The 22533-nt window shown below is 53.0% G+C and overlaps 1 protein-coding gene across 17 annotated transcripts in view; it reads right to left on the minus strand.

Annotated features, from left to right (window-relative positions):
* Positions 1-22533, minus strand: part of MAPT (microtubule associated protein tau) — a 115335-nt gene that overhangs the window by 20704 nt on the left and 72098 nt on the right. For 6 of the 17 annotated variants that reach the window (XM_066262693.1, XM_066262692.1, XM_066262687.1 and 3 more), the window contains 6 exons: positions 18139-18204; positions 13123-13428; positions 10496-10551; positions 7690-7887; positions 6500-6632; positions 3121-3386 (listed from right to left, as the gene is read on the minus strand). In XM_066262693.1, coding sequence (XP_066118790.1) covers positions 3121-3386; positions 6500-6632; positions 7690-7887; positions 10496-10551; positions 13123-13428; positions 18139-18204 — 1025 coding nt within the window. Of the gene's footprint in view, positions 1-3120; positions 3387-6499; positions 6633-7689; positions 7888-10495; positions 10552-13122; positions 13429-18138; positions 18207-22533 lie in introns of those variants that run through there. The other 11 variants (XM_066262703.1, XM_066262701.1, XM_066262702.1 and 8 more) reach the window with 4 other exon arrangements.

A 22533-nucleotide genomic window follows, 5' to 3' on the forward strand; every position in this document is an offset into this window, starting at 1 on the left:
CTGGGAGCTGAGCTGTTCCTCTTGCGGCCCAATCAACATCTGTGGGCACTTACGGTTTGCGTGCACTTCGGGAGGCCAAAGGGACTCAAAGGTCTCAACCCCCCTCGAGGGACCGTCAGCCCAGTCCAGACGAGGACACGCAGGACGCTCTGACAGATCATTTTAAGAGTCTTCTTTGTGGATCCCAAGTGCCTTCTTTTTTTCTTTTCAGTTTTCCTGGCGATTGATGTGTTGGTCTTTATTGTAACGGCTGAGGTTTTCTTTGGTTCAGACAATTTTCTAGGTTTTCCATGGAATGTAAGGGGCAGCTGCTACTCTCTCTCTGCCACTTTCCTCCTGCCCCACTAAGTCCCGAGAAAAGTCATCCTTTCTCCATGAACCCTCAGTAGATGAGGACATAGTCTGCATCCAGTGTGGCGAGGTGGTGACCCGGGGCACCTTCCGCCTCTCCGCTGAACATCACGCCACTGGCTGCTTCCCCAGACTCTGCTCCTTGTGTATGTGTGGGGGGGGGGCACAGGGCAGTCCTGGGAAAGTGCCTTCTCCATCTCCACTCAGCCTGTCACTTAGCTTTGTCACTCAGCTGAGCTGCAAGAACTGGGTCAAACAGTGCCCAGACCTTCCAGGCCAACCTCAGATGACCCCTGGACTGGCAGGAGGACACAGAGTGTTTGCTGGCATGTGACAGAGCCCCACAGGCTGGGAGACACTCACGGCTCCGGCTTCCCTTTAATGAGTCGTCGTGGGTGTGCTGGTCACAGCTGCATAGCCCTTTCAGTGGTGCAGAACTGGCTGTGTGGGCTTTGTTTCTCATTTTTCAGAATGGTCACATTGTACTATAAAAATCAGCCTACGAGGGACACATGGCACTGAGGGAAGGGTGCCACCGGCCATGGGAAACATCCCACCACACCTTGGAAACCAGCTCCCTGAGGTCCCTCTGCCCCCAAAGCTTCACGGGAGGGTCGATCTCAAACCACACAGCTGCTTCAAAGCCCCTTCTGGAAGGAGACAAACATCTTTACCAAGAGGAACATAGGCTGACATTGCAGGAAGTAATCACAGGCCTGGGGCCATCTGGTGGTCCAAAGACCAGTTCCACCGTGAGGGGTGCCTGGACCCCCCACTGGGCAGGACCTAGGATGGGAAAGGCCAGCGGGAGGCCCTGCAACTCCACAGGGAGCAAAGTGCAGGGTTTTGGGTAAGGCACCCACCTGGACCCTCTAAGATGCTCTCCTTCCAGGCACATGCAGGTCCCACCATGAGTCATAAACAACATCAACAGTGTGGAGGGTGCCTGCTGCGGGGGAGTTGAACTGTCCCAACGAAAAGGGAAACAACAGCTTGGGGTTCTGCTAAGCTCCCCCAGCCCACCAGGGGGCTCACTGGCCCCCAAATGGCACAGACCAGAAGCCCAATACCTCTGTGGTCTCAAGAGCAGAGCCTTGGTCCTCTGTGCCCCACACATGCATCCTCTCCTGCCTTCTCTGTTCCCCTCACCGTTCCCCTCACCGTTCCCCTCCCTGGCGCGGGGTGGGGAGGGCTGTGATGGGCTGAACTGAGTTCCATGGAATCATGTGCTGAAGTACTAACTCCCAGGACCTCAGAAAGGGGCTGTATCTAGAGACATGGCCTTTAAGAGTTCATTCGTTAAAACAAGCTCATTAGGCCTGACCAGGAAGTGGCGCAGTGGATAGAGTGTCGGACTGGGATGCAGAGGACCCAGCTTTGAGACCCCAAGGTGGCTAGTTTGAGCGCAAGCTCATCTGGCTTGAGCAAAAGCTCACCAGCTTGGACCCAAGGTCGCTGGCTTGAGCAAGGGGTTACTCAATCTGCTGAAGGCCCGCGGTCAAGGCACATATGAGAAAGCAATCAGTGAACAACTAAGGTGTCACAACGAAAAACTGATGATTGATGCTTCTCATTTCTCTCTGTTCCTGTCTGTCTGTCCCTCTCTGTGACTCTCTCTCTGTCTCTGTAAAAAACCAAAAAAACAAAAATGAGCTCATTAGGGTGAGCCCTAACCCAATAGAAGAAGAAGAGACGGGGACATAGAGACATCCAGAGGAAAAAGGTGTGTGAGGACACAAGGAGAAGGTGGCCATCTACAAGTCAAGGATAGAGACCTCAGAATAACCAACCCTTCCAGACCTTGATCTCGGACTGCTGGCCTCCAGAACTGTGAGGAAATACATTTTTGTTGCATAAGCCACCCAGTCTGTGGTATTCATGTGTTGGCCCTAGGACACTCATACCGTGGGGGACAGGGACGAGAAGAGGAGGAAAGGGTCTAGGCCAGGCCCCATCACCCTCCCCTCAGGCCCTGAGAAGCTCACGGGTCTCCACCTGTAGGAGGTCCCAGCGTTTCATGAACACGCACTTGCCCCTGGGAGCACCAGTTGTTCAAAAGAAAACCCCAAATTTCCCCAGAACTGAAAGTTAGAGAGAAACCTAACCTAAACAATGCTGACAAATGCCAGTCACCCACCTACAGATCTGTGGTGTCATGTTCTAAACACGGGGCGGGCCAGGGGACCTCCGTGGGTGTTCCCACTTGAGAACCCCCAGGTTATGGAGAACAACCCGTCATTGTTGACACCTGATTGGGAGGGGCTGACAGGAAGAAGGAAAGAACCAGAACTTTCCTCCCCTGAGCAGGGCACTCAAGGGCTCCATGGTGACCCCAATAAAGAACGACCTCATGCCTGACCTGTGGTGGCGCAGTGGATAAAGCGTCAACCTGGAAATGCTGAGGTCGCCGATTCGAAACCCTGGGCTTGCCTGGTCAAGGCACATATGGGAGTTGATGCTTCCTGCTCCTCCCCCCTTCTCTCTCTCTCTCTGTCTCTCTCTCTCTCCCTCTCTCTTTCCTTTCTAAAATGAATAAATAAAAAATAAAAAAAAATTAAAAAAAAATGTTCTGTCACTCTCAAGGACGTTCTTTAGAAAAAAAAAAAAAAAAAAAGAACGACCTCATGGTCTTTCCTTGAAGAGACCCGGAAGGGGCGTGGGCTGCTATGTGAGGGCGCGGAGCCCAGCTACTCTCCCGCCCCTGCCCCAGGTGTGGACGACCCACGCACCTTCTCCTGGTGTCCTGGGCCCGCACACGCATACCCTTACCTTCCCGCCTCCTGGCTGGTGCTTCAGGTTTTCAGTGGAGCCAATCTTGGACTTGACGTTCTTCAGGTCTGGCATGGGCACTGGGGCGGTCTGCAGGCGGCTCTTGGCTGACGACGGGGACTTGGGTGGAGTGCGGACCACCGCCACCTTCTTGGGCTCCCGGGTGGGTGGGGTTGGCAGGGATGGGGTGCGGGAGCGGCTGCCGGGAGTGCCTGGGGAGCCAGGGCTGCTGTAGCCACTGCGGTCCCCAGATTTCCCGGATTCACCTGGAAAGGAGGACGGAGTGAGGCCAGAACTGGGAATGGGTGCCTGTTAGCAAAGGCCCTGGGACTGCCTGTCCTGAGGGTCCGTTTACAGGCTCAGGGCTGGATTAGGGCAGGTGGGAACAGGTTGGGAGTTCAGGAGGCTGCCCCTGAGCTCATATTACAGAAATGTCTTTTCTTCCTGGCCTTGTCGCTTAGGGACAGAGACACCCCATTTCCCAGGAAGCAAGAGTGTCCACCAAGGACCACCAGGACCCTTTCCTAAAGAGGAAACCGACTCTGCCCCGTGGCCCTCGGGTCAAAAGATGGGATCCTACTAGCTGTGTGGTGTCGGACAAGTCACCTCCCCCTGTCTGAGCTCAGGGGCCTCAGCTCAAAAACGAAAATAATTATTATGCCAGCAGTGAGGGAGGCCAGGTGGGGATGTGTGTACACGTGTTTCATAAAACTCTAGTGCAACTCCAGGAGGCGTTCTCCCGGAATAAGGGCGATGCCAGGACAAGACAGCACCTTCATCTGGATCCATAGGCCCTTTATCCCCAGAGTGAATTTTAAGCTGTTCAGCAAGTGCAGGGCCACTTTCCCACCAGACCCCTACCCAGCCTCCCAGACTCCTTGGGCTCCAGGGCAGTATGCCTGCTTCATGTCCACCTGCCCTAGCTCTCCAAACAAGCCATGCTCATGCTCGGCTGTTCCCTCCCGAAGAACGCCCGCCCGTCCCCCGTGATGCATGGCAAACAGCAGCGCACGTGTCCACACCCCCCAGGAAGGCTGCTGGGCCCAGTCCTCCCCTCACAGTCTGTCCGGGACTCCCTGACACGCATTCCGTGCCCCACTGCCCTTCCACAGCTTCCTGTTCCAGCCACCATGGGGGTCAGTGTTTCTCCAAGTGAGCCCGGGGACCCTGCGTCAGTCTCCAGCTGCGAGGGGGAGTGGGACCTGTACGACGCAGATTCCCGGGCCTCGTTTAGACATATACACAGAATCTCTAGGGGTGAGGCCCACAGACTGGTGCGTCCCAGGCTCCTGGGGATTGTTGAGCAGACTGGAGTTTGAGAGCCCCTGGGCTGGATGCTGTGCCCGGGGCACAGAGGCTCGGCCTCCCTCAGCTCTGAGGGTGACTTGTCATAGGGAGAATAAACGGTCCTTCTTAGAGGGTGAATTTCCATGTCTGTTGTTATCCATGTCCTAAGCTCTGTGGCAACGTGCCAAAGGAAGCCTTTTCTCCTTTTCCACCTAAGGAGACACTAGCTGGGGTCTCTGCCTCCAGGCTCAGCCTCGCCCCTACTTCCACCCCTCCTGCCCCCCCCCCCCGCCTCCTCCAGGCACAAGGCTCAAACTTGGTGGTGCCTTCAAACCCTTTCTGCGCCACCTGATTGCAGTGATCCCCGAGCCTGTGCCCTCATCTGAAAAGTGGGCAGTGTGGTCATAGCCCCAGGGCTGTATTTTGAAGAGTGGATGTAGTAACAAGTAAAAGCGTCCAGAGTAGCAGTAGGCTGATTTCACACCCAAACCTTAGTTGGGGACAGTCCACACCTCCAGCGACCACAAACAGCTCCAGGCACATGCTCCTCTGCCCCACCCAACAGCCCTCAGCAGAAGGAAATGAGAACACACAGGATTAGAAAGATCCATCAGACCGACACATCTAAACAAGCCACACACAAGAAGAGGAACAGGAATTCTGACTGTTCCAGTTCGGGCTCAACGAGTGATGCCATTGTTTCAGAAGCAGGTCTTCCAGCTCTAAAACCTAAGCCGACAAACAGCCACACACAGAAATGGGGGCAGGGACCCCCAGGCGAAGCTGACTCAGGATTACCTCTCTCAGATTTTGCCCCTGCAGGGGGTGGTTTTCTCTGTACTTGCTTGGTGGCTTAAAAAGAAAGACCCACAGAAAGCCTTGTTATAATCAAGCTTAAATGGGCCTTAATGAGTTCTTCTCCAGGCTGCAGGCACCCAACCAGACCACAGCTGCAGAGGTGAGCGTATCAGGGAAGGCGTTCAGGGAGCAAACAAGGTCAAGGGTGCCCATGGGTGTTCTCTCCACCTGCAGGCTGCCACCCCAGAGCAGGCAAGATCCAAAGAGAAATGAAGTGCTCGATTCCAGTTTATGGCTCTAGTTGTATGAGTCAACTGGCATAATGTTAAGTGAAAAAAAAAGCAGGATCAAAATCACATATAGACTCCAATCGCAATTCCTTAATTAGCGCATACTGTATGTATTACATACACGAGAAAAACATTACGTGAAAAACCAAGCCAGCAGGCCTCAATGAGAGGTGTCCTTACAGGCACCACCCCATGGCCAACTCGGGCTGAACGCCACGGCAGAAACATGCTGCAGGTGGAGGGCTGTGAACTGCCACCCAGCCAGCGGGCTGCAGAGATGCCATTGAACCGGCCCAGGCTCCTCCACAGCCCCCTGGGCACCACGCTGGAGCCAACGCAGGCCAGATGCCTCCTGAGTTGTGCAGAATCTAAACGCGGTTGCCCGAGATATGTCTCCCGGGCAGCGGAAGAGGGGAGCGAAGCCTGACACTCCCCAACCCCCAAAGAGGCTACTCCTCTCAGTAGCATCCCTGGAAGCAAAATCACTCTATGGAAGCCTTTTCTGCTACTACAGGAGCACAGGAGGACAGACAGGGCCTGTGACTGCTCAGCTAAGTCCCTCAGGTTCTGTCAGAGGCTCCCTAACATGCCAGCAAGTTGATCTGGGCAGAGGCCGCACCCTGCGTGTGGCCATGCGCAGTGAGCACCCAGGCTGCACATCTCGGGTGCCGGCTGAAAAACACCTACCACCCACGGGCCCTGGACGAGGGGTCAGAGAAGCTCAGGGAAACCCCTTCCCTGCCACGTGTTAGTCACATGGCTGCGTTTTCCTCATGCTTAACATGAGCTGGTTCGACTTAGCCACGCAAACTCTCAGAACCTCGATTTCTTCATCGATAAAAAGTGGGGATTCAATATCTACCTCAGAAAATTGTCAAGAAGATTACAAAGAAAATGAACATTGTGGTGCTTAAGAAACTGCAGGCATTGATTAGCTCTCAGGGGCTACATACTGTCAAGGCCTTCAGAGACTAGGACTGGACTCCAGAGAATATTCTTCTTACCTGTACCCGGCGGGGTCTTTGGGGATGGCGTGGTTTTTGCTGGAATCCTGGTGGCATTGCCCGGGCCTTTCTGGCCTGGAGGGGCCGCTCCCCGGGGTGTGGCAATCTTTGTTCCAGTTTTAGTATCTACCCCCTGTAAACCAAAGGACGGTAGAGTGGTTTTAACGATTGGGAAAGGTCATTGCCACCTGGAGTCAATGCCAGACCCACTTAACCACTTTGACACAAAATGAGGCTAAGATTGGGGCCACCCTTTGCCTACTAGTGTAACAAACATCTCCTGTAATCACAAGGGTTGGCTGGGCACACAAACCCGCAATGCCACCCAAATGCCAAGTCCTCTGAGTACCATTTCCTCCTAGAGGAACTGTTTACACATGTTATCAGCATGAATTGTGTTCATGTATTTTATAAAAAAGGCAACAGAGCTTACAGCGATGATAAGGTTTATTATCTACCAGGGTTGGTCAATATGCAGGACACCAGTAGACCATTCCCATATGGACATCCATTTTCTAACTCTCCTTAGAGATTTGACGGATGATGGTTGGTTTCCCAGAGGCCCTTGAAGACACTGTTAAACCCAACCGACCGAGAGAACTAACAGAGCTAGGTCATGTTCCTTTGTTCTCTTGCAAGCAACCCTTAGGTTTCAGGAACTCCTCAGGTGTGCTGAGAGCCCGTGGTGGGTGAACACCGGCATCCGTCAGCAACCGGCCAAAGTGCACAAACACAGCCCGCTGGCTACTGGGCTTGGTTACCCAGTTGATGACCTTGATACATATCACACACTCAAAAAAGCAACTGACGTTAACCAAGGACCTAACGACGATTCAGGAGTGAGTAAACTAGTGGGACAGGCACTGCTGCATAGTGACACTGGTCTCCAACCCAAGAGAGGCCAATCTGGAAACACTCCAGATACCAAAGTCAGGAATGGTCGAAGGAACCCAGTTAGAGGGGGGACTGCCACAGCGGGTCCCCTCAGGTGCCTTAGGGGCTGCTGCTATGAGGCACTCAGGGGAGCCAGAAGGACGCCTGGTGCGGAGTTCTCATCCCCATTTCAACCAGAATTTTAACGGTTTTAACATGAGCTTATTTGAAGAAAGGTCTTTCTGGCTAAAAAAGAAAACATACATTTGAAAACCACATTAGAGCAGCCTGATTCTTTTTAAAGGTGTTTTCCTTACCTTGACTTTCATCTCCTTTGTTCCAGAACTGCCAGTTCGGGGTATGACAGAAGAGACGTGTTTAGGAGAGGAAGATGGCTCTGGGCACACGGCAGGGCTGGAGGGTTTGATCAAAGGGTCTGAGCTACCAGGAGTGGGGCGTTGGGGGCTAAGGCATGGCCTATTTTTCAGGGTTTTAGCAGAGGAAGGTGTGGATGTCTTAAACATAAACATAAATAAAATCAAAATAAAAGTCAGCACATGGGGGAGGGGAACAAACTGAAAAAGGACAGTAACTAAAAATAAAGAAGGCAGGTAATGGTTTACAGCAGTGATCTCCAAACAGTTTGGCCCATGTAGCCTTAAGAGTCCTCATCAGCAAGAGCAGAAAGTGACCATGCACCCTCATGGACTCCTATTTATCCGTTAACACTATACTATGATGCCAAAATATGATGTACATTGTAACGCTTACATGAGACAGAACGTTTAAAAGAGAAGACAAAAAATGGATAGAAGTTCTAGAATGCTCATTCTCTAGCCCATTGGATTTACTTGTGCCTTCCCCACTTTGGAGACCACTGACTTACAGGTGTTTCATGCCCAAAAAGTTGATGGAGATTGCCAACGTAGATGATTCTAGGATGTTTCTCAATAGAGCATCTCCAATACGTCACGGCTCAGGAGTGCCCCACTTTCTGCTCAATTCCACCTCACTGACAGAACCGTGCTCGCTAAAATCAGGACTGTGCATGTTCTAAATTGTAAAGATTCTGCCTGACACCACTTAGGACTCTCTCTCTCTCTCTCTCTCTCTCTCTCTCTCTCTCTCTCTCTCCTCCCTCTCCCCCCCCCCTTTCTGAACTGGTGAATCCTAATCTGACCAATGTTGACTCTGGTACGCATTCCACTTAAGGAAACAGCCTGCGTGGGACGGGTGGCCAGTGGGCCAGGTCTCTGTGAGCTGGATGACCTCACAGAGGCAGCTGCACCTGTCGGATAGTGTAGCTGGCACCTGTGGTTTTTCCTAACTGCTTCTGCGGGACTCTGACCAGGATGTGCGGCCCTGGTGGAGAAGGGGCTTCACCTTTAGTAATAAGACCGAGAGGAGAAGTCTAGAGGTGTTCCAGGGAGAGGGTCTGAACTACAGGGCAGGTCCTGACTAGAGACTCTATCAGGTTTCTCGAGTTTGTTACTCATCGCCCTTGAATTCCCCATGAAGTGACCGAGACCCTCTGTGTGGCCAGCCTTGGTGAGGAGGATGGCCCAAAGGGTGGAGGAGTGTGAGGAAGGGATGCAAGCAGAGGCCCTGGGGCTGGTGGAAGGAAGAAACGCTGGGCGGGTACCAGCAATCCTCCTTCCCCAGATGTACAAGGGGCTCCCTACCTGGCCAGGTTTCTGAGAGATCTGGCCCTTTGCTGTGAGCCTACAAACAGCTCCAGGGCAGAGACATTATACCCATGTGCGGGAATGAATGAATGAATGAATGAATGAATACATGCATGAGGCCAGGAGTCCTCTAAATGTGTATCATATTGGCAAGCAGCTACTGCTACTGCCTCAAGCACCTAGAGCAGAGCCCCCCAAGTCTCTGCAGGACCCTCAGTTTGTGATGGTCCAGGATCTTGTGATGATGAACCCTGACTTTGTACAGGGCAGGCCCTTCGGGGAGCAGCCCTCACTATGGTACCACACGCCTAGAGCTACATTCTGCAACTGGGGACTCCATCAGGCTCTGGGACCGATTAAGACCCAGACCCTTCAGGCAGAATTGACGATGAAAATTTTAGGCACCTTTAAGAAAAATAGGTCTTCATCTAGGGCCTTTTTTTTTTTTCAGAATGCAACAATTTTATTGAAAGAAAAGTGCAATTAAACCTGTTGAAAGCTTAAAAGGAGGAAATTAGCTCCCCACAGTGCAGTTACAGGAGCGTTTTCCAAGAAGCAAGGCCATTGAGGCGAGTCAACTCCAGCACTGAGGGCGGCGCGGCGTGAGCGCCATGCGGTGGTGAGCACGGTTCCGCCTGCCGTTCCTTTCCGAGGACTGACTACAGCGTGGCATCAAATCACATCCCGGGCAATATGTGAAGACGGGCATCTACTGCACCAGCGCAGCCACACTGTCCACTTAGCGTTTAAGGTGTGCGCCAGGTCTCCCTCCTACGTCAGCCGCCCACCCCCAGCTCTGAAACAACCAAGCCAACCTGCTCAGAGTTCTTGGAAGGCTGGTCTCTCTTCTGAGTCCTTTGCTTGTTCCTACTCCTTGGAATGCCTTTTCCCAGACCTATCTGACCAACCCTCCTTCACAGGTCCTCTCTTCTAGAGCTTTTCCAGAACCCTCCCCCTTAGATTGGAGATCACTTCCTTGCTCAATACTTCCTCAACCCCCAAGGAAATGGTATTTCCATATATCTTTAATATGTCCACGTGCACATACACACACACATACATACATACATACATACACACACATGTATGTATGTGTATATATTTGCTGAGCCAAGACCTATAGTGGGAACTGTAAGATACACAATATTTCAAACTTTACTGCAGAAAATTCACACATACCTTCATTTACCATGAGCACCTTCTTTGACTGCGACTAGGGACACTAATTCATTCACCTGCTGACTGCCCTTCCCTGGCGTATCAAAATGGCTAACTGCTGGAATTTTAAGCTTGCATAAAAGCACAAAGCATTTTGAGAGACAGTTGTACTTCATGACAAATGCTTTCCACATATTATATATAAAAATTAATTCAGACACAAAGCACGGCTTCTCGATAAACTCCACGACAGCACAGTTTCACAGTATTGCCAGCTTACCTTCGCTTTCTTGTCATCGTTTCCAGTGCCATCTTTGCCTTTACTGACCATGCGAGCTGAGAAAATGTAAAATGAGAATGTATGTTACTTGCACAGCTCATGCAAAGAGACCACGTCACTGGGCTGATTTCTCAGGAGAGTGCAACGTGCTTTGTTGGGCTCAGTGGAAACCACTGATTTTTCCTTCCCCTTGAATTAGGTCTCTTGTTGTTAGTATCAACACAGCACACTGGGGTCACTGCTTGGAGCACCCTGACGAGGGGGCAGCCGGCTGGCCATGGGTGGGGACATGCAAGAGGACAGAGAGGAAACTGTTTGGGGCAGACGTTGGTGCAGGGAAGGCAGGTTTTCTCACAGGCTCTCTTCCTGCCTCTGCCTGAATCAGCTTTCCCCAGCTGGGCCCAACTCCTCTCCAAGGAGGTGCACTTGGAAGTCCCAGGGCCACAGAAGGGGCAGATCTGCCAGGTTCTGGCCCCAGCAGGACCCCCTGCTCATGCTGTCACTCAAGGGTCAGGGTGAGTGAGTTGTCTTCCCAGGCCCCTCACTAATGGGGTCTTTGGGCACCAGCCCAGCTATTCCCCCCACGAGCCCACCCCACCCCTGACCCAACCCAGAGGGTCTTCTCATCGCCTGTACGGCCTCCCAAGGGGCTAATCCTTGCGATTTCCCCAAATTAGCTATAAACTGGTTAACATCAAATATCCTACAGATAACTCTAGATTTTAGGACTAAACCATTGACAGCCTTTGTGTTTAGAAAGCCACAGCCCCCAGTGAAACCAATCCACTCGTCTACCAACATTATCTCTACCTTATCTCTTCTTCTATTGACATTCATTGTTGAGGACTGACTATAGATATGTCTTTGGTTTCAATATCCTATGCCCCTTGCCCCAAGGACAATGAGCTTCCTAGAGCTGCTTGCTGGCTACCAGAGGCTGGATTTTTAGTGACCAGCATTGATGATCTGGCCCAGAGGTTTTCAAATTTGACTGTGAAGAATCACTAGGAGAGGTTGTTAAAATACATATTCCTGAACCTGCCCTGAGACTCTGTAAGCCTAAGATGGGGCCCAGTAATCTGAATTTTAGGAAGACCCCTCCTACCCCCCGCCAGGTGAACTTGATTCATATTCTTTTCCCAGATCAACCATCATCATGCATGTCACACCCACAGCATCTGCTAGATCAGCATTTCCCAAATTGGGGTACTACTGAACAGGCTCTCTTCCAGGAGATGAAGCAGGTGAGATCGAGTAACTTTGGGATGTTCATACTATGGGCCTTCTCGGAGGGTCAGAATGTGCATTAGAAGATGAAGGCCACTGACAAGTCCTGCACCAGCAAACCCTACTGAACTTTGTTTAAAACTTACTGGACCCTGGAACTGTTTTTTCCCTGGACACACCTATCGGTATCCAGTGGACCAGGATACAATAAAACACCATTTTCAGGAAACAGTGTTGTAATCTGTCAAGCCACAGTTATTTGTCCCCTACTATTTTGGAACTTAGGATATTTTAAAACAGGATACAGAATTTTTTTTCTGTTTAAAAATTTAAATACAGCTTCCTTCACCTACAACATTTCCAAGTTTGCTTGACAAGTAGGACCTAATCACAATTCAACAGATGTTTGCAGTTGATAGCTTAAGTAGCACCAATTTCTGAACCCTGAAAATAATTCTAAAATGCTAAGGGTCCTAAATGAATGAATGCACCTGACTTGTGGCCACGAAGCCTCCTCTGGGATGTAAACTGTCTCCTCCCTGACAGGACCCAGAGACATGACACTTGGGAACTGCCCCTCCCACTGCTCCAGGCCCCAAAACCCTGCTGTGGTCTTGCTTCCCAGGACCCTGGACGGGGCTGGAGTTGCAACCCTGAAATCCCAGCACAGGTTCTGCGGAAGGAGGGCGAGGTGCTTTGAATAGGAAGATTTTGCTCCTGCTCATTGTCTCTCCTGCCGCCAGGCAGGGCCAATGGGGGTGGGAGTTGTTGGACCAAAGGCTCAGGGTGGCTTGTATATGTCACCTCTGCATCTCTGGGCTGGGAGGGACACTTCAGAATCTCCAGGAAGTCACTGGGCGGACAGGGGGGGGCGTCCTTTCAGAGCAGACCTACCTAGATTCTGAACCTAGTTTGGTCACGTAGGACTCGGTAACCTTCAGCAAGTCACTTTACCTCTCTGAGCCTCAGTTCTCTCATCTGCAAAGTGGGGCTAATTACACACACTTGGGAGGGTTGGGAAGACTCTAGACAATGAATTTAAGGCACATAGTAGGACCTCCAGTGGGAGCAGCTGTTATCCTTTCTGTGGACTGCGGGACCATTGTGGGTGAACCAGGTGACCAGAGAAATGAACAGAGCAGAAAGCACCGGGCGGGGGTGTTGGTGACATGCAGAATGGCGGGCGAGCGTGACGGGAGCACGTGCTTCCAGAGCCTGAGGGGCAGGAGGCGGCTGCGGGAGGGTGAGCAGCAGATCCCAGGACATGGGTTTAGTGGCTGTACCTAGGAACCTTGGAAGCGGCAGGAGTCAAGGGGGGGCCGGAAGCTCAGTGGCAGTGCCAGCAGCCTGGGTGGCACATGAGGTCACCAGGAAGGAGCGAAGGAGCCCTGTACACAGACCTTTGAGTTGAGGGACCCGGCTGACGGGCTTCCCTGGTAGACCAGCTGCACGCTGCTTTTCAGATGGTCGTGGAGTGTCAGTCTTTTCTGTGTCCTCTCCCTCAGAGAGGCTCCGAGGCTCTTGATCCTCTCTAGGGGACCCCGGAAGTGCAGCCCCTTCCAAGTCCAACTCTGAATCTCCCTGTTCCTTCTGTACATTGGCTTTGATTTCCACGTGGAACGTGAACTCGGGGGGCCCGTCATGCCCTTCCACAGTGGGCCCTATGCTGGGCCCGTTGGGCTCTGAGACGAGGGGCTCTGTGAAAACTTTGGAGAGGAAATCGACAGGAAGGGGGATGGCACCCTCAGCTGGGGAACCGGGGGTGCCAGTGGCTTCTCTGGAAACTGTCTGGGGGGGTGGCGTGCCTCGGGTTGGGGAGCTCTGCAGACGTGGGCAGACCTGGGAGGGAGGGGAGCCCTGGGGCGAGGACTCGTCGATGTCCCGGTCTTCATCAACCTCCTCACCCCTCAGCCTCTCTTTGCCCTGGTCCCCCTTCAGCGTCAGCCCCTCCTGGTGCAGATCTCCCAAATGCTGGTGCTCCAGCAGCCCCAGGCTATGGTGACTTCCCTTTGTGTCCTCAGATTCTGTCCCCAAAGGCTGATATGTAGCTTCTCTGGGGCCTTCCAGCAGGATGGGAGCCCCAGGCATGTTGGACATGCGCTGGTGGGTCAGACCCAGGGTCCTCGGACCTGTGGCCTCACCTCCACGCCACCTTGGCTCTCTGAGGATGCCTTCCTGGAAAACCTTGGCACTGCTGGGTTCTGTCTGCAGGTATCCAGGGGAGGTGGGCTTTGGAAAAGCCACATCTTCCTCGGCCCGGTCCCCTTGTTTTGGTCCCCACTCCTGGTGGGGCTCCTGAAGGCCTCCTGTTGGAGGAGGCGGTTGGCAGATGGGATGATGCTGAGAATGATGAGAGACTAGGATGGGGCCTTCTGGCTGTTTCTCTCCCAGAGGCAGCATGGAGACCCCAGAAACTTCTCTGCTGTGTCTAGGCTGACTCTGAGAGCTAAGCCCGCAGGCCAGGGGCCGCTCAGGAACCTCCCTCTGCTCACCGGGAACTCTCAACTCCTCTGGGTTTGAAGAGGCAGTGGTGGCAAAAGGTTAGCAAGGGCTCACTGATTGTTTAAGAGGGAACACACTTGTTTCTTAAAATAAGAAAAGGACATTTAAACAATATCGCAAGCCCATCCACACGCTCTGTGCTCACCCTTGTTGCTTTTGTTTGTTTGGAATGAGTTCTCTTGGTCTACCTGCCACCAACTCTGGGTGACTCTGGTGAGCACCTTCCCTCTGTGGACCTCAGTTTTCTCATCTTGGACCTGGTGACTGCCAATGCCCCATCCAGCGCCTACAGTGTTTGTCTGCCTGTCACAGGCTCTGGTTGGCTCAGCACACATCAGCACATGGGACCTGGCGTGGGTGCAGTGAGGACCCTTTCCCCCTTCCCTCTCTCTCTATTCCCCATTTTGCCAAATGAAACCAGCAGGGACCCACAAACCAACCCTGCTTCAAGCCCGTGCTCTGATAGATAGAGAAAATCCAGTTTCTCATTTTCAGAGCTCAAGTCTACTAACAGATCTGCTGTAAGAGTCCTGTAAACAGAAAAACCATTCCGATTTATCCAGGTCACGGAGCGTGGATGGACCTTTTGCATAAGGTGAGACAGATCACTGTGGCAGCGACGGGCTCTGCGTGGCCAAGTTGCCAGCCCATGGGGGTTGCCCCTCACATCTGGTCACACAGTCTGCTGTGTGCCAACCCCGCTGATGAATGGCACACTTCATTATTTTTCTGGTTCATTCTTGTGAATCCTTAAAGGATCTGACTGTGTATTAAGGACAGGAAAGTAGTTCTCTTGGTTCTTCTAATGAACATTTTTTAAAAACTCCCAACCCTTTGACATTTCTTTTTACTCTCAACAGAATAACCCACACAACTTCCTAGGTCTCTTCTCAACAAAACCTAGAACCCCGAAGGATTCAAGAATAGAAGGATTCAAGAATAGAAGGGGAGGGAAGGTAGGTGGGAGAATGTATGCGTTTACACGTGTGCGGTTATACATACACATGGGTAACACGTGACTGTCCCTCTCGCCAACCCAGCTGGACTCTGTGCTGCTGCTCACAGCCGAGGGGCCCCGGCCACGTGCACTGTCACCCCCCTACCCCAAGCTGGGCCTCAGACTCATGCCCCCATTCATTTTGTGTTCTTAGCACCCCCCAGTGCCTGTACACAGTAGGTGATCAATAAATGAATCCTGCATGGATAAACGGAAGTCAGGAAAATGTGTGGATTTTGGCTTTTGTCAGGATCTACAGGCACCTTACTGGGGCCCTTGGTCAGCTTCCAGGAAGAACCGCTCCAACAACGGAGATGTAGGAAGCAAGGTCGGCAGGAAACAACCTGAGCAGATGCCTCAGCTCCATGACTTCCTAGCCACCAACCAGCCCAACAGATTAGGGGTGGTGGGGGCTGCTGGCCATCGTGCCCCCCCCAACAGGCCAGGTCTCCACCGCCTTCCAGAACAAGCCTCCCTCCTAGACCTTCCTAGAAACTGCTCTTGATCGGGATGTTACTGTATGCTGATATATGCAAGAGGAGACCTATGCAAAGACCCTTATTAAAAAAGAGACGGGGCGTCGCACGGGAATAGTAAACATACCTGAAAAGTAAGCAGTATATGATTGTACCGTGCATGTGTGTGTTGATGGGCGAGGAATTTAACAGTGTAATTATACCCCTGGGGGAAGGAGCCGGGCCAGGAGAATATTCTATTTAGTTCCCAGGATACTATAAAGTGCTTAGTCAATATTAACCAAAACAATTACCAGGGGTGGAGGTACAAGGTCAACAACATCTGGGTAAGTGGTGTGATTGCTTCCGGGGTCCAGATGAACTGTCCCCCACTCCCCTTTCAGAAGGCCTGGTCCTCCTGACACTTATAGAAGAAAGGCCTACCCCTGAGGGTGAGCGGGTCAGGGCTGAGGCCCTTCCCACGCCTCTCTCTCAGCACGTTTCAGCCCCACCCTGGGGCACCTGTCTCGTAGTGCTTCCTGAGCACAGGCTGCTGGGAGTTTTCCTTATGCAGCAGGAAAGAGCAAGAGAGAGGCCTCACAATTGTGCTTTTGTTCACATGGCTCTTCTTAAATCGCAGTGTTTCAATATGAAACAGACTGCAGGCCTTGGGCAACTGAAGTGTGTCTGTGGATCACCAGTGTGTCAGAATGTCACAGGGTTTCACTGGCCACTTGGACAAGCAGCCCCAGTTGAGGCATTAAACATGGGACTGGGAGCAGAGGTAGAAACCTCCGTGTTTTCACAGGTTTGGTGACAAATTCCCTGTGCGCATGTCACCTGGTGCTCGTCTGTATAACTGTGTGGTTCTAGGCCACTGTCAGAGAAATTTAAAAATTCAGTTAGCACAATAGTAAAATTTCCAGAAGAGCTATTGATCTGGTACCTTCATTATGTGGAATATGTTTTAGGGGCATGTGGACACAGCCTGCAATAAAAATTCGTAGAAAAAACTAAGATCTCTTCTTTTCTTGGAAATAAATGGTCATTTCCAGAGGTTATTGCCTAAGCCTCTAATATTGCCTAAGCTGGAAAGCCATGACCTATAAGAAACAGGAGGCAGGATTCCAGTTATTTAGCACGAGGTTTCCCCTTATATTAATTAGCACTTCTAAAATATTTGGGAACTCTTTATAAGCTTGAGAACAAAAACACACTTTTCTGTGCCACGTGAGATGAGAAACATTAGCCCACTACTAGGCAGTCACCCCGGCGAGCGGGAAGGGTAGCTAAGCCTCAAAACACCCTCAGTGAGACCCTTCTTTGGGCTTGGACACCTCCTAAAGCCAGGTGGCCTCAGTGCCAAGCACGGGCTCAATCCCGCATCATTTTCTGCAGAAAGAACAGCATCTCCATATTACAGTCTAGAAGCTTCCATATTACACAGTAGATCTGCACTTCACTTCTACAGTAAATGATAGAAAACAAACCCAGCCCATGTTGTATCAGAGGTCTCCATTTCCTAAGATAAAGAATCTCCAGGTTTGGCCCTGGCTGGTTGGCTCAGCGGTGGAGCATTGGCCTGGCGTGTGGGGGACCCAGGTTCGATTCCCGGCCAGGGCACATAGGAGAAGCGCCCATTTGCTTCTCCACCCCCCCTCCTTCCTCTCTGTCTTTCTCTTCCCTTCCCACAGCCAAGGCTCCATTGGAGCAAGGATGGCCCGGGAGCTGGGGATGGCTCCTTGGCCTCTGCCCCAGGCGCTAGAGTGGCTCTGGTCGCAACAGAGCGACGCCCTGGAGGGGCAGAGCATCGCCCCCTGGTGGGCAGAGCGTCGCCCCTGGTGGGCGTGCCGGGTGGATCCTGGTCGGGCGCATGCGGGAGTCTGTCTGACTGTCTCTCCCCGTTTCCAGCTTCAGAAAAATACAAAAAAACCCAAAAACAAACAAACAAAAAAAAGAATCTCCAAGTTTTTAAAAAAAATTAAGTTCTTAAAGCATTTATGCTAAATGACTATAGAAAGTTGCTTTTCTCAAACACAGCAGTTTTGGTCCCTGAGAAGAAAATCCTAACAAGGTTTGAGGTCTGCACAGGAGAACGCTGACGAGAAATGGCGTGTGGTGGGATAGACCAGAGAGGACACAGCCGGCAGGGAGAACTGCCCAATACACATATTTGCGTTCCTGTTGGATCGTCAGCCTCTACTCCTTAGGCTGGACAAGGCCAGCTGTTTTTCAGAACACTAAATACCTTATGAATGACTCAGCAATTGTGTTAGGAAAAAAAGTGTTAGAGCTCTTTCTATATCTGAACAGCCCATCTTTAATAAGCACCACCATCTAAAAATCTGGATCCGTGTATTATGGCCCCTGTCCCGATTCTCTTTCAGGGTGGAGTCCGTCTGAGTGTCCCCATCTCCCTTCCCCAAACCCCCAAGCCTTGGCAGGCGACTCTAGCCACTGACCTTGAGTCACATGTCCAGCAGCTTGGTCTTCCAGGCTGGGGGTGTCTCCAATGCCTGCTTCTTCAGCTGGTTTATGTGTCAGCAAGTGAAGGAGACAGAAACACAGACAGTTACTATGTGCTAAACACCAAGCCCTCTGCATCTTCCAGTATTTTTCTGAAAATATTAAAAAAAAAAAGGCACCTCTCACAGGTACCAAGGGTCTGCATTTCTGACTCTGAAAATGTTATCGCTGGGGGTGACGATAAAAACAGTTCATTGCACAAACCTACACACTCACACACCTTACAGGGCCACAGTCCAGTGGGAGAGATCTTCCCCACAGGGGGCCCAGGGTCCTGAGTGCCCCACTTGACAAAGACACACAGGACGGGTGAGGTCAGAGGAGCAACTTGCTGTTCAGTAGCTGCCACGGGCCCCGGGTCCGAGTGAGGCTGCAGGCCCAGCCTGGCTCAGGGCAGAGGTGCAGGGAAGGACTAGGTGTGGGCTGTGGAGTCAGGCTGGGATTCACACCCAGGTACCATTACTGACATAACCTCTCTGAGCCTCCGTTTCCTCCTCTCAAACCCCGAGGTGATGATACCGGTTGGTCGTGTGGGAGACTGGTGAGGATTAACACGAAAATTGTGTGAACATGTTTAGCAAAGTGCCTGGTGTATGGCAGGTGCCCCAAAGCTAGCTGGTTCCTTTTTTCCAAACTACTGGGCAAACCTTTTAACTGCATGCCCAGAATAGGGCTGCCTGGTTAAAGGGAGGCTAGCAGTGTCAGGGAGTAGCTTCTGGGGTGTCTTGGGCTCCTGCTTCGGGAACCACAGCTCATCCCACGTAAAGAGACTGAGAAAAGTGCCTGCACATCAGCAGTGGTACTGACATCAGTAAGCTTCATACAGTGCCAAGTTAGGTCTCAGAATAAATCAGGGCATTGCTGCAGGACAATGAATGTAAGTGCTCAGACAAAGAGTTTATAAGGCTAGTTAGCCACACATTCACATGCACTGGCCTCCTGACCCCAGTGACAGAGAGGCCACCACCCCTGAGAAATGCCTGTAAGTTGTTGGCTGGGCCACCAGTCATTTCTCCCAGCTCTGCAATGACTCAGTCTCTATGCCTAAAACAGAAATGACAAGTCACTACCACTAGCCAGCACAAGCCCACTGTGGAGAGCATGGAGGAGAGAAAAGAAAGCCTCCCTGGGTCTCTGGACAGCGACATGATGGCCTTATAAACATCTCGCCCACTAGCTGTCCCGCAGCAGCCATGGTGGGAGTGGCAGGGACTAGCCACGGGCTTGGGAAACTCCCTGTCTGCCAAGCTCATAGGCACAACCACCCTCCGGGCCCCTGCGAGCTGACACTGTGCTGCCCAGGAGGTCTAACGGGGGCTGTTCCGTGTGTGACACTGTGCTGTCAGGAGGTCTAACGGGGGCTGTTCCGTGTGTGACACTGTGCTGCCCAGGAGGTCTCACGGGGACTGTTCCGTGTCTGACACTGGGCTGTCAGGAGGTCTAACGGGGACTGTTCCGTGTCTGACACTGTGCTGTCAGGAGGTCTAACGGGGACTGTTCCGTGTCTGACACTGTGCTGTCAGGAGGTCTCACGGGGACTGTTCCGTGTCTGACACTGTGCTGCCCAGGAGGTCTAACGGGGACTGTTCCGTGTCTGACACTGGGCTGCCCAGGAGGTCTCACGGGGGCTGTTCCGTGTCTGACACTGTGCTGCCCAGGAGGTCTCACGGGGACTGTTCCGTGTCTGACACTGTGCTGCCCAGGAGGTCTCACGGGGACTGTTCCGTGTCTGACACTGTGCTGCCCAGGAGGTCTCACGGGGACTGTTCCGTGTCTGACACTGTGCTGCCCAGGAGGTCTAACGGGGACTGTTCCGTGTCTGACACTGTGCTGCCCAGGAGGTCTCACGGGGACTGTTCTGTGTCTGACACTGTGCTGCCCAGAAGGTCTCACGGGGACTGTTCCGTGTCTGACACTGTGCTGTCAGGAGGTCTAACGGGGACTGTTCCGTGTCTGACACCGTGCTTCCCAGGAGGTCTCACGGGGACTGTTCCGTGTCTGACACTGGGCTGTCAGGAGGTCTAATGGGGACTGTTCCGTGTCTGACACTGTGCTGTCAGGAGGTCTCACGGGGACTGTTCCGTGTCTGACACTGTGCTGCCCAGGAGGTCTCACGGGGGCTGTTCCGTGTCTGACACTGTGCTGCCCAGGAGGTCTCACGGGGGCTGTTCCGTGTCTGACACTGTGCTGTCAGGAGGTCTCACGGGGACTGTTCTGTGTCTGACACTGGGCTGTCAGGAGGTCTCACGGGGACTGTTCCGTGTCTGACACTGTGCTGTCAGGAGGTCTCACGGGGACTGTTCCGTGTCTGACACTGTGCTGCCCAGGAGGTCTCACGGGGACTGTTCCGTGTCTGACACTGGGCTGTCAGGAGGTCTAATGGGGACTGTTCCGTGTCTGACACTGGGCTGCCCAGGAGGTCTCACGGGGGCTGTTCCGTGTCTGACACTGGGCTGTCAGGAGGTCTCACGGGGACTGTTCCGTGTCTGACACTGTGCTGCCCAGGAGGTCTCACGGGGACTGTTCCGTGTCTGACACTGTGCTGTCCAGGAGGTCTCACGGGGACTGTTCCGTGTCTGACACTGTGCTGCCCAGGAGGTCTCACGGGGACTGTTCCGTGTCTGACACTGGGCTGTCAGGAGGTCTAATGGGGACTGTTCCGTGTCTGACACTGTGCTGTCAGGAGGTCTCACGGGGACTGTTCCGTGTCTGACACTGTGCTGTCAGGAGGTCTCACGGGGACTGTTCCGTGTCTGACACTGTGCTGTCAGGAGGTCTAACGGGGACTGTTCCGTGTCTGACACTGTGCTTCCCAGGAGGTCTCACGGGGACTGTTCCGTGTCTGACACTGTGCTGTCCAGGAGGTCTCACGGGGACTGTTCCGTGTCTGACACTGTGCTGTCAGGAGGTCTAACGGGGACTGTTCCGTGTCTGACACTGTGCTTCCCAGGAGGTCTAATGGGGACTGTTCCGTGTCTGACACTGTGCTGTCCAGGAGGTCTCACGGGGACTGTTCCGTGTCTGACACTGTGCTGTCAGGAGGTCTCACGGGGACTGTTCCGTGTCTGACACTGGGCTGTCAGGAGGTCTCACGGGGACTGTTCCGTGTCTGACACTGGGCTGTCAGGAGGTCTAATGGGGACTGTTCCGTGTCTGACACTGTGCTGTCCAGGAGGTCTCACGGGGACTGTTCCGTGTCTGACACTGGGCTGTCAGGAGGTCTCACGGGGACTGTTCCGTGTCTGACACTGGGCTGTCAGGAGGTCTCACGGGGACTGTTCCGTGTCTGACACTGGGCTGTCAGGAGGTCTAATGGGGACTGTTCCGTGTCTGACACTGTGCTGTCCAGGAGGTCTCACGGGGACTGTTCCGTGTCTGACACTGTGCTGTCCAGGAGGTCTCACGGGGACTGTTCCGTGTCTGACACTGTGCTGTCAGGAGGTCTAACGGGGACTGTTCCGTGTCTGACACCGTGCTTCCCAGGAGGTCTCACGGGGACTGTTCCGTGTCTGACACTGGGCTGCCCAGGAGGTCTCACGGGGACTGTTCCGTGTCTGACACTGTGCTGCCCAGAAGGTCTCACGGGGACTGTTCTGTGTCTGACACTGGGCTGTCAGGAGGTCTCACGGGGACTGTTCCGTGTCTGACACTGTGCTGTCAGGAGGTCTAACGGGGACTGTTCCGTGTCTGACACCGTGCTTCCCAGGAGGTCTCACGGGGACTGTTCCGTGTCTGACACTGGGCTGTCAGGAGGTCTCACGGGGACTGTTCCGTGTCTGACACTGGGCTGTCAGGAGGTCTAACGGGGACTGTTCCGTGTCTGACACTGTGCTGCCCAGGAGGTCTAATGGGGACTGTTCCGTGTCTGACACTGTGCTGTCCAGGAGGTCTCACGGGGACTGTTCCGTGTCTGACACTGTGCTGTCAGGAGGTCTAACGGGGACTGTTCCGTGTCTGACACTGTGCTGCCCAGGAGGTCTCACGGGGACTGTTCTGTGTCTGACACTGTGCTGTCCAGGAGGTCTCACGGGGACTGTTCCGTGTGTGACACTGTGCTGTCAGGAGGTCTAAAGGGGACTGTTCCGTGTGTGACACTGTGCTGTCAGGAGGTCTAACGGGGACTGTTCCGTGTCTGACACTGGGCTGCCCAGGAGGTCTCACGGGGGCTGTTCCGTGTCTGACACTGTGCTGCCCAGAAGGTCTCACGGGGACTGTTCTGTGTCTGACACTGGGCTGTCAGGAGGTCTCACGGGGACTGTTCCGTGTCTGACACTGTGCTGTCAGGAGGTCTCACGGGGACTGTTCCGTGTCTGACACTGTGCTGCCCAGGA

This window comes from Saccopteryx bilineata, chromosome 2, assembly GCF_036850765.1.
Source record: "Saccopteryx bilineata isolate mSacBil1 chromosome 2, mSacBil1_pri_phased_curated, whole genome shotgun sequence".
In the NCBI taxonomy this organism is placed as follows: Eukaryota; Metazoa; Chordata; class Mammalia; order Chiroptera; family Emballonuridae; genus Saccopteryx; species Saccopteryx bilineata.